This window comes from Podarcis pityusensis, assembly GCF_964106645.2.
Source record: "Podarcis pityusensis genome assembly, chromosome: 8".
NCBI lineage: Eukaryota > Metazoa > Chordata > Lepidosauria > Squamata > Lacertidae > Podarcis > Podarcis pityusensis.
The window spans coordinates 75,955,570-75,967,654 of record NC_138033.1 but is presented as its reverse complement, the minus strand read 5'-3'; the positions used below and the strand labels follow the sequence as shown (position 1 = coordinate 75,967,654).

The 12,085-nt window shown below is 44.9% G+C and overlaps 1 protein-coding gene across 5 annotated transcripts in view; it reads right to left on the bottom strand.

Annotated features, from left to right (window-relative positions):
* MTOR (mechanistic target of rapamycin kinase) overlaps positions 1-12,085 on the bottom strand; it is a 49,522-nt gene that overhangs the window by 15,602 nt on the left and 21,835 nt on the right. For 3 of the 5 annotated variants that reach the window (XM_081017916.1, XM_081017918.1, XM_081017917.1), the window contains exons 19-26: positions 10,147-10,397; positions 8,160-8,201; positions 6,145-6,231; positions 4,924-5,091; positions 3,523-3,635; positions 2,213-2,375; positions 1,443-1,535; positions 1,131-1,277 (exon numbers count right to left, since the gene is read on the bottom strand). In XM_081017916.1, the coding sequence (XP_080874042.1) occupies positions 1,131-1,277; positions 1,443-1,535; positions 2,213-2,375; positions 3,523-3,635; positions 4,924-5,091; positions 6,145-6,231; positions 8,160-8,201; positions 10,147-10,397 (1,064 nt within the window). The remainder of the gene's footprint in view (positions 1-1,130; positions 1,278-1,442; positions 1,536-2,212; positions 2,376-3,522; positions 3,636-4,923; positions 5,092-6,144; positions 6,232-8,159; positions 8,202-10,146; positions 10,398-12,085) is intronic. The other 2 variants (XM_081017919.1, XM_081017920.1) reach the window with 1 other exon arrangement.

Below are 12,085 nucleotides of genomic sequence, written 5' to 3'. Positions count from 1 at the left end.
CAGGAGGTCCTGAAACCTCCCCACTGTTTTCGCTGGAAGTGTCTCTGAGCCATCCCTCCAGCTCCCTTTCCCTCAGCTCAGCTCCTCTCCCCCTACTGGTTCCCTCTTCAGCTGCTGAGTCTCTCCCAACCTGTGTGAGCCCTTTCACTTCCCTTCCTTCCGATGGCAGTTCCCTGACAATACCCATTCAATGTAATTGCATTAATGCCCAACTGGGAACAGCTGGAGGAGGAAACATTATGCATGAAATAAAACTCCTGCAAAGCTACTAATTTTCCTGGCAGGAGCCTGGGAGTGGGGTTGCACAGTAGTCTGCTGTAAAGGAAGGGGCAAAAGGACCTCTGGACTTAAACATGGTTCTCAGGGTTTAAATGGTTCATGGGGCCACATTCCACAAAGCAGGAGGCTCAGAGTTTGAAAGTATTTTAAATACATGTGGGTACATCTCCCACCTTGTGCAATGATAACAGTGCAGGAAGAATTTTGACCAGTGAAGAGAATTCACAAAAGGACATAAAATAATACAAGCTCTGAGCCAGAGGCAATGCAAAAGCTTGACCCTTTTGTGATTGCTCTGCAATGGCCCATTCACAAGTCGCCACTTCCTGCCGCTGTAATCAATCAGGAAGAGTGTGTGTGTGTGTGTGTGTGTGTACCAGCTGCTAACTATGTATTCTCCAGTGGAAGGCTGGCCTCTAAAAAAATGCTAGAGGTTTCCTTCTTGGTCCTTCTCAATATATGCACTTCATAAATTTCCCTAACACTCTGTTGTAGGAAGAATACTCGTACTTTGCTTGCACACATCCCAAGCAACATGCTCTGACCTGGAAAAAGGGAAGGTACTGAAATGGACCTCACCATGCCTAAGGAAGCCTCACTTAAAAAATAAAACAAACAAAAAACACAACTTTTTTAAAATTTTGGAGATTCAATGTGGACAGATTTGAGGGTCACTGAAGCAATTCCTTTAAGCTTGACGGAAAATGGAAAACTGGCCCTGGAGGCATTTCTGAATCATCATCGTCATCATCATCATCATCTCCCTTTAATAATAAGACTTCTTTCTGAAAAGCACCCATTAGTCTCAACTAATGAGTCTCTGCAGCATGCAGTGCCCCCCCCATGTCTACCTTTTGCAAGTTGATGGTGCTGACATGCAGCTTCTTCATAGGGCCTGTTTCCACAGGACCACTGGCTAAAGCCTCTCCTTGGTTGCTCCTTTGCATGCGGTGCTGGTAGATCAAGGGATCTTCTTCTTCATCAGCAAGGGTGTAGCCCTAATTTGAGAGCAGATCTGTCATTAAACCGTGCTGCGTCTGACATTGCTGATTTCAATTAGCTTATTGCTCCACCGAGAGCCACCACTGAATGGCTTAACACCTCAACACGAATTCATCCGCCTCCCCTCAGCCCTCCATGTGACTACTTTAAAGAAGTCTGACCTTCACAATCCTGCAGATGAGGACATCGTACCGCTGGTGGTTTATCCTGTGGCGCACCAACACCTTGTTGACCATCGGGATGAAAATTTGGTACTGCAAACAAAAGGAAATGGTCACCAAGAGACTGTGGGCTGGTTCACTCAGAATGCGGAACTGTGATTTAAGCACTACATGGGAGAGCTGAAATGAGTCGAAGTAAAGTGGCAGGCTCACTTCGTCCACAGCCAGGAGTTAATGTTTTAAAAGAAGCTATTGGTTTGTTAAAACAAGTCAGCTTCATAATCCAATTGCTGAAGCTGGCTTGGCTTGAAACTGACCAGTTTGCTATAAACCACTTATCCCTGGTTCATATGTGGTAACAAGCCAGGATTCTTTGAAACTGGAAAATAAATGCTACCAAACTCCATCTCCTTCCTGCAATAAATTAATGCCCCATTTGAAGCATGTGGGTGCACACAGCTGTGTACACTGAGAGGGACAACATTCCAGCCAAGCAAGGGACTATTTGAGAAGCCAATTTACCATATTTTTCCATCTATAAGACGCCCCCATGTATAAGATGCCCCCTATTTTTGGGGACTCCCACTTAACAAAATGGGGGGCAGAGATCGATCAGTGTTTAAGACGCCCCCAAATTTTGGACATTTTTAAGGGGGAAAACTTTGTTTTATTCACGGAAAAATACAGTAAATTAGAAGACAAAAGATTTCAAGTCAAATACCACCCACTGCTCCAAAAAGCTCTATCTCTGGAAAAATGACCTTTCTTACCTTCTTCCCTAGCTGGAAGACCAATGATGACAGTGTGTCCATGGCAGTTGTCCGAAGCTCTGGGCTCTGGTCTAGGGTCCGCACTATGGGATGGATGATCCGTGAGGCATAATCAGTGAAATCTAGAGACTCTGTCAAGCGATCCACAGTTTCTAAGGCAGCTCTGAAGAGGGGTGGGGGGTTTTTTTTGGGGGGGGGGAGAGGTAGCAACAGAAAAGAAGCATTGTGATTATTATCTAAAAAGAACTGAACACTTGTGGTAAAGATACACATTGTAAATTCTTTGTATATGTGTGTAATTTAAATTAATAAAGATTATTTTTTTTAAAAAAAGATACACATGGTCTATGTAAAAAAACAACCTATAAACTCAAGTTGGTAAAGCTTTGGGGAAATATACGAGCAGTACCAACTGCATCCTTTTTTTCCTCTGAGAAAGAGAGAGGGACTGTGGAATTGGCTTAATATTCACATCCATTAAAGAGGTATTAAAAAGTGAGGAGGAAGATATGATCTTCTCTTTGAACAAAAGCATATTCCTCTGCCTTTCTTTGTCCAATAGAAATCATATCAGTGAGCAGAGAGAAAGGGTGGTGTTGACTTCTCAACCCCCCCCCCCGACTATCAGCTTCTTTTTCCTTGGAGTGACAGCAACTTTGAGTCAAGGAGGTTACAGTTTTTCTGTTTCGTGAGAGGGAAGAGAAAATGGATAATGGGAAGACAAGGCAGAAATGAAAGTCACAAACTGATTTTATGCACGCATTGTTGTTTCAAAGCTTTTTCAAATTCTTAAAAAAACAAAAAACATTATTGTATTGTTTATTGTATCGCCACAGAAGTGGAAGACAGAAGTGCCTGGCGTGCTCTGGTCCATGGGGTCACGAAGAGTCGGACACGACTAAATGACCAAACAACAATTGTATCGCCACAGTGGGCTCCCTAGAGGAAAGTGCAGGGTGAAAATCTAATGAATGAATAAAAAAGATGTGCTATTGTTTATAACTGTGTTTATATACGTAACTGTCTTATATAGGCTATTATATTACAAATTGCTTATGGATGCCTCACTGAAAGGGATTCATAAGTGAAACAACAACTGGTTGTAGCAAATGTTTGCCCCACTCAAAGTAGAGCCATTCAAGTTAATGAAGATGACTAACTTAGGTCCATTAATTTGAATGAGTCTACTCTAAGAATGTTTTATTTGGATAAAACCCAATAATAATAGTAATAATAAATGTGGCATCACCAAGGAACATGCTTAGGGACTACCCTACGGAGAGAAGTATACAGGAGAGACCAGCACTTACTTGCGAGCTGACAATGGGGCATCTGGGGCATCAAAAAGCTTTACAATGGGAGGTAGTAATAAATGCAGGTAATCATCCAGATTGGCTCCAAATAGCTGGATGGCGTTCAACAGCTGGAAAGGAGAGAAAGCTCAATTGGAATGACATTCAAACAGTCACTGTAAGATTAACCACAAGGATGCTTTAAAGAGGAAAACTAGGGATGGGGAACCTGGGACCTTCCAGATGTTGTTGGACTACAACTCCCATTAGCTTTGACCAGCACTACCAATGGCTAGGAAAGAAGGGAGCTATCATCCAATAATATGTGGGAGGGCTACAGGTTCTCCGCTACCTGTCCAAAAGCATCAAGTGAATGTTAGAGAATGCTCAGTTCCCTGCTCAAGCCACACACCTTCCCGTGCTTTTCCCAGGGTACCTCCACTTGGTAGACTGGGATAATTTCACACCACTGAACAAAATACTTCCCTCGTAGAGAATGTATTGCAGCTGATCATGTTTGCCTGAATACTAAGGCAAGTCATGCCATTCATTTAAAGAACATGGCTTCCCCCAAAGAATCCTGGGTAGTTTACCCCTACAGAGCTACAATTCCCAGCACCCTTAACAAACTACAGTTCCCAGGATCCTTTGGGGGAAGCTAGAGAGAGAGAGAGAGAGAGAGAGAGAGAGAGAGAGAGAGAGAGTTTTAATTCTATTTATGTTTAATTGGTTTTTAATTCCCCCCAATGTTTTTATCTGTAAGCCATCAGGGGAAAAGGCAGAGAATGAATGAATGAATGAATGAATGAATGAAGTGCTTTAAATATATGGTGTGTATGCACCCTAATGGAGGGACGCGGGTGGCACTGTGGGTTAAACTACAGAGCCTAGGTCTTGCCGATCAGAAGGTCGGCGGTTCGAATCCCCGCGACGGGGTGAGCTCCCGTTGCTCAGTCCCCGCTCCTGCCAACCTAGCAGTTCGAAAGCATGTCAAAGTGCAAGTAGATAAATAGGTACTGCTCCGGTGGGAAGGTAAACGGCGTTTCCATGTGCTGCTCTGGTTTGCCAGAAGCAGCTTAGTCATGCTGGCCACATGACCCGGAAGCTGTACGCCGGCTCCCTCGGCCAATAAAGCGAGAAGAGCGCCGCAACCCCAGAGTCGGTCACGGCTGGACCTAATGGTCAGGGGTCCCTTTACCTTTACCTATGCACTCTAATGGTATTACATATTCATCTGAATGCAAGAGCAAAGGGGCATTTTTAAATTAACGAGGTTTCCGGGAAAATGCTAAATGCCAGCTGAAGCAACCATCAAGCTTACCACACTCAATCCACCACTTAAAAACTGTCCTGAAATATATTAGTGGTGACACCCAGGTGCCATCCAGAACGGCTGCCCCAATGTAGCATTGTGCTCACCTTGGTGGAGACGCTGCGGCTGCTGCTGCTGTCATGCATGAAGACTCGCAGCATGTGAGGGATGAGTTGGGGAAGGTAGAGCTTGAACTCCCCACCTAAGGCCACCACGATTTGCTCAATGAGGAGGATAATGGTGCTCTGTATTGAGTTGTTCACAACCCAGAAGTCCTGGAGGGAGAAAGGAGAGTTAGAGGTGGGGACACTTTGAAAAATACAAAGCTAAAGAACACTTAGCGCGTAGGATGAATTAGGGAGGCTTCAGGTGACTCTCAAGTCCTCCAAAACTTAAGATCCCACACAAACGGCATCTATTGCCCAGTCCAGCAGGCTGTTCTCACCGTGGCGAACCAGATGCCTATGGGATGTGCATAAGCAGGGCATGTGCGCAACAGTATTCTCACACACATGATCCGCAGCAGCTGGTATGCAAAGGCAGAACATCATGGCTAGTGGGTATTGATAGCCTTACCCTATATGAATTTTGTCTAATCTCCTTTTGAAGTGGTTCAAGCTGGCGGCCATCACTATGCCTTGCAGTGGTGCATTTCAGTTTTAACTATGTGCTGTAGGCCTCTGCACCATGCTGAAATACAATCCTCCTGCCTTTATAAATGGGTCTGCCTGTTATGCAGCCCACCAGGCAGACTGCCAGAAGAACCTGAAAGGATTATTACCTCCAACCCGAAGAGAGGGAAATGATTTTCTTGTAAGCAAAGCAAACTTAGCACACATGACCTGGAACAAAATAAACACCAGGGCATGGACCACAACCACCACCAACTCAATTTCCCTTTCCAGTGCAGAGCAAATAAAACCAAGCCAGGCTTGACTTCAATAAAGAGTTAAATCTTTACCACCTGATGACTCTTAATAGGATCAAAGGGAATCTGGGCCCAGTAAACCACAAAACTCTGCCTTAATACATCTGTGCCATATAAAATGCTTCTAATAAATTTTCAAGGTATATATCAGAGCTCTTTAATGCCCAGCTGTACTTTTGGGAAACCTCTTGCCAAAATTAAGGTGCCGAAGCTGGTGGCTCTCATGCCTCCACAGTGCCTCAGCTGCAGGACTTTTCTGATGTTCTCAGCTGCTGCCAGTCAGGGCAGATAACTAGATGGGCTAATAGCATGAAGTTGCTCCTTGTGCCCTTACAGAGTCCATGTTTTCTGCAAGGAGTCTTTTAGAAGAAGCACTGAGCTAAAAGGCAGCTATACTTACTCTCATAAGGGTGACAATTTCATCCATGTAAGGTCGGATGTGGCTTCTCACAAAGGACACCAACATCCCCAGCTGCTGGAACAGGAACTGAAAGGAGCAAGGAAAGGGGTTATAGAAACGTAGGTAAGGCTTGGGACAGAGCAGTTCTCAGGAAATCTTGCTCACAAGCTCTTTACAAGAACAGCCACCCACCACGCTGCTATGGCATGCTGCAAACACAGGACTAAAATTTGCTTTGGAACCGTTTCGGTGAAGTTCACAGACACTCCTGTGCACAATTCAAAACCTTGGGTGCACACACACAAGAGGCATTCAAACAAGCCACAAAGCATCAAGACATGCAAGTGCTGACACCATGACTGGAGCGCCACAGAACTTCGCCAACTCATCCCGCCCCAACTTGTCCCACCAGCCAAACTCACTCAGGGTTTTCATGATATCCAAGCCATGTCCCCCCCTTCTACCCCACTCCCCCCTCTCTCAAACTCTTTCGCTCTCATGTGCCTAGATGCATTTGTAAGCACACGGCACACAGAAAGAGAATCAACATCCTTTTCAGAAGAAAAGATGGCCAAGCTCTATGCTGAAAGTTCACCTTTTACTATATAGTCAGTATCTCTTTGGTGGTTCAGCTGAACAATGCAACAGGAAGAGGGGGGGGGGGAATAGCTCTGTAAATTTATTAGGAGGCTGTTGCAGAAAAGCGTGGGAAAATAGCTGTCTGTGCTGAAAACTATTTTGTGAAAAACAGGTTCATTCACTGTTTCTATGACCGTATTAAATATAGGTATATTCACAAAAAATAGTGAGTAAAATGGCTACTATTGAGACAGGTTAGGTTACATGTTGGGCGGGGAGACTACTTGCATTTTGTAAGGACTTAACGGGAATGCGTTTCCTTTCCTGGGGACCTTGTTAGCTTAGTTCACGCCAGGGTAAGTTGTCCCCAAATGAAGCCTGCTTCTTTTTGCTTAGCTCCCATGCTGGGTGTTGCTTCATGACATAGTGCCTTTGGGGAGGGGAGAACCATGTGCTGAAATAGGCTCAAAGCCTGTTGCCTGGCTGGCATGCCATCAGCTGAACAGCTTTGATGCCATGGAATGTTCATAAACATTCCAAATTTGGGGTCGGGGGAAAGAGGTACAAGCAACAGAATCTGAGCAGCAAAGCTTTCATGAGGGAAGCAAAAGGTAAGTTTGGATGGGGTTGTGTGGGTCTGGCAGAAAGGGGAGCAGCGACAAGGGGTGCAGAGTCAGGCGGGGTGGGGGATGAGGCCTGAAAAGGTACAGGCCAATAAGTCTATAGGGACTCCTAGGTAATGGGAAAACTGTGTGGTGTATACAGGAAGGGAGAAGTGAGCAGGCAAAGGAGCAGGGAGGACAAAGAGGTGAATTTCACATATTGCCTACAACTAAAACATCTATATTTGGGTCTGCAGGTTTCTTTTGTACAGTACTTCCATTTATTTTTATTAAAGATTTTCTCGGTTTACAAAAGTACATGCCTTGCCTCTTTTTTCAGGTTGTACAGTCTTTCTTACAAATCAGTTACATTTGTTGTGAGACATTAGTGTTGAGTACAGTATAAGGTTGGGGAAGAAGAGCGGGGAGAGGAGAGGTTAGGTGGTGAGGCTTATATTCTTTTGTATAGTGTATGTGTGGGGTTTTGTGTCAGCGTCAACTGGGTAGGTTCTCTTTCTATTCGTTTACTGCATTATTACCTTTCCTTGACATTGATAGGTATTGGGGGGCAGGGTGTGGTTGGTTGTGTGTGGTCGGTTGCAGTGGGGTTTGTTTGCATTTGTGATGGGAGAGGGGAGGGCTTGTTGGGTAAGGTAAGCTAGATTGATTCATATGCTGTCAGTAGATTCTTGTTGTCGTCTTCAGTACTTCCATTTATCAAAGATGTGTAACACCGAGCTTGACATAAAGCTGCCTTTGCTTGGGAATATGAGATGCTTTATACACATCACATGAAGTGCCCTGTTTAGGTGTTTAAATGCCATATGTACCCACCTCAGCTCTTCTCCCCAGCACACTTTCACCATCTTCTTTTACCTGAAAATTTGTAAAAAGAGTAGGCAAAAGTATGTCGCTTTCAAGGAAGTCAGATCAAGTCTGGTCCAGGCACCCAGAGCACCAGAATTTGGCCTTGAAATCCACAAGTTGTTTTGTTCTGGGAGAGAACCAGCCGGTGGCGGCTGCAGTCCTACAAAGGTAACTTTAACAGCAGCGCATGCCGGGAAAGCTCATCCCACATACAACACACAGCTTTAACCAAACATACGTTCCCAGTTTGTCCACTCTACATACATGGAGCTCAATCCAGGGAACAACCTGAGCCCTGTTACCTCTTTAATGTTTTGAATCTGTGCTAATATTTTAAGAGATTTTGACAGGACTTGCACAGGCCCTAATTCCTCCAAATTGCGCTCCATTCGGGAAGCAAAATCAAGCAAAAAGCAGCTGAGTCCTTTGTGGGTCCCAGTGCAATTTCAAGAGTTGTTTTCAGTTTGGCAGACAAATTGAAAACTCATGTCTCCCAGCCCATTGGGTATGCCGATGACAAAGCAAACACCCCTTTTTTTGTTTCAGATCCTTACCATCCATTATTATAATGATTTTTAAATGAATGATACAGCCTTGGAGTTTGCTTGAAGCGGAACATAAATTTAGGCCACGGTTTAGTTCTTTGGTGGCAAGCGGCAGCATATCCACAATCAACCACAAGAGTTTCTCGAATCTGATATAAACACCATAGGTTATATCCAATCTTAGTCCTCTTCAGAGCAAGTCCATTGAAATTAATAGGAACATAAGAAGAGCTTGCTGGATCAAGCCAATGGCCTATGTAGTCCAGAATGCCTGTGGGAAATCCTCAAACAGGATCTGAGCACAAGAGCAACTCTCCCCTCCTGTGGTTTCCGGCAACGGGTATCCGGAAGCATTACTGCCTCCACTGTGGAGGCAGAGCACAGCCATCATGGCTGGTAGCCATGGATAGCCTCCTCCTCTAGGAATTTATCCAATCCTCTTATAAAGCCATCCATGTTGGTGGCCATTACTGCCTCCCTGTGGGAGTGAGTTTCACAGTTTAACTATGCACTGCATAAAGACTTTTTATTTGTCCCGAATCTTCCAACATTCAGCTTCAGTGGATGACTTTGAGCTCTAGTGCTATGAGAGAGGGAGAAAGACTCTTCTATATCTACTTTCTACGTGGCATGCATCAGTTTATAAACTTCTATCATGCCACCTCTTCCTCACCTTGTCTCTGAACTTAAAAAGTCCAAAACACTGCAACTTTTCTGCACAGAGGAGTTGTTCAACCCCCTTGATTATTTTGCTGGCTCTTTTCTGAACCTTTACAAACTCTACGACATCCTTTTAGAGGTGAGGCAACCAGAACTATACACCATGTTCCAAATGGAGTAATGGGGATGACTAGCTTAGGTCCATTAATTCCAATGGATCTACCCTTATAAACTTAATTAGATACAACTCTATAGTTTTGGAATTAGAATTGAAACTTGCTCAGAGCAACCTGACACCTGCCAGAACCGTGATGGGGACCAAGGTGGGGGAGTCTGGCCAGCTGCGGCATCACACATGTGCTTCCCCTGCTGACGGTAGTGAGGGCAGCAGCCACAACCACAACAAAAAGCAGCAGACGACTGGTATAGAGGTCTGAAGGTTACAACAGGCAGAAGGGCAAGGGAGACCAGCAAAAGCTAGCTCAGAGCAAAAGAGACTTCACAAAAGTGGAAGCCACTAAATAGCAGGTCTTCTAAGGCAGCAGCGAAGAATGGTTAGTAACAGACGATATTCCAAAAAAGATTGAAACAGAGACGGGAAGCGGTCACTCACTTTTGCAGCATGCCTGCAGACACGGACAACTCAGCAATGCCCCATATTTCAGGAATCGGCCTTCTTGGTTTTGTTTTCTCAAAGCCGATTCTGGTTTCAGGGGAGGGTGGAGGAGGACAGAAAAGGGCGCACTCACCTCGCGGATGGCACCATCACAAACCCGAATGACGTTGAGAAAGGTCGGCATGACCTGAGGCAGGAACTGCACACACTTGAGCCCGAGAGACTTGAAAATGAACGTGATGGCTTGGACCACCATTGTGTGGTGGTGGGACAAGGACTGGTCCCGGAAGATCCTCATGAGGGCCACCATGGAGACCGCAGGGTAGAACTCATCCAGGGGGAGGTTGCCCATGTTGACCAGCATCTCGCTGGTGCTATAATCGGCTGAAAAGGGAGGGAGGATTAACCACAGATATTGGGGGCGGGGGCTATTATGTGATCACTATACAGTGGTACCTCGGGTTAAGAACTTAATTCGTTCTGGAGGTCTGTTCTTAACCTGAAACTGTTCTTAACCTGATGTACCACTTTAGCTAATGAGGCCTCCTGCTGCCACCGGGCCGCCGCACGATTTCTGTTCTCATCCTGAAGCAAAGTTCTTAACCCGAGGTACTATTTCTGGGTTAGAAGTGTCTGTAACCTGAAGTGCCTGTAACCTGAGGTACCACTGTAGACTGTTGAGTCACTAACCCTAGCCAATGTGAAGACACTTTGGAGCTCCTAGGCTGGGGCCTTAAGACTCTGAGCTTTTATTTAAAGAAGAAAAAGGAGGAGGAGGAAGAAGTCACTAGCCCTTTCAGAAAGAAAACTTTCTAAGTGATTTCTGTGAAATGAGCCAGCCAAGCTGCTCCTACCTGTCAAATGTTTTTGGCCAACAAGTGAAGTTAGAGCTGTGATTGATAAATGAGCTGTTTGGACATCAGTCATCAGAAATCCCTAGGGTCCTAAAATGCTACTGGTTCCCCTTTAGTGCACTCTTCCTGCTTCTATCTTATCCTTGGAATCTCAATAGTTTGCCCTTCCAGCTAGGATGCGTCTTTCCTGTGGTGGGTTCACCTGAGATCAGGTAGTCCCTGAAAGTTATTTTCTGCAGCTACTACTACACAGTAAGCATGGGTGGATGTTAAAGAATTCCCCCCTCCCCACAAAGGCAAATGTGAAAACTTTGCAAGGAGGCTTAAGCATGCCTCCTGTCGTGCAGGTGCTAAGGATCAGGTACTCGTTAAAAATGCACTGTATAGTTAATTTATAGTACAACTGTATATGTGTCTCCTCAGAAGTAAGTCTCTGTGTTCAGCAGGGCTTACTCCCACAGACACAGGATGGCAGCCTAGGTTTTTGGTTTAGCATTGGGAGGAAGCCAGGTTCATGTACCTTTAACAGAAGATATTCAACAGATTAAGTCTTTTCTAGTATGGAAATACAATTATGGGAAAATCTGTGCTCTAATTTTGTGCTATGCCACTTCCTACACTTTGTGTCTGGTGCCCCCAGCACTCTCTCTCCAAATTTGCAATGTGCCCATTGCCTCCAAAAGGTTGGTGACTGTTGCTATAAATGACATGTCTCCAGCCTTAGTTTGCCTAATTTATTCTGCAGTTGTAAACCATTTTGTTGAATCTATACTTCTGCCACAGAGCATAGAGAGAGGCAAAGGGCTGAATGAAGCACAGTCGCCCCCTGGCCCAATAGAAAGCTTATTCAGCCGCTAATCTCTTGCTTCTGAGAATTGCCAGGCACTGCCCACACCCTTTCAAACCAATCATAATGTTGGTTTCTCAATCCTGAGCATTTCAGGAAGCTGAATTTGGTGCCTTTCCTGCACTTGTAGATTTGCAGCCATAACCCACCAGGGTATCTAGCATGCAAACATTGTGTTTAAACTCAACTGACTGTGGATAGAGCTTGTTTCAGCTCTATCATTACAATGGAGCAAGTATTTGAGGTATTACATGGTGCAGGGGAGTTGAAGAGAACCTCCATGAAACACTAACCCCTCTTTGCCAGGAACTTTCCAGATCCCATCTCTGGCCAAACAAGCGTCTCCGTCAAACAATTTCCTTAATAAATGT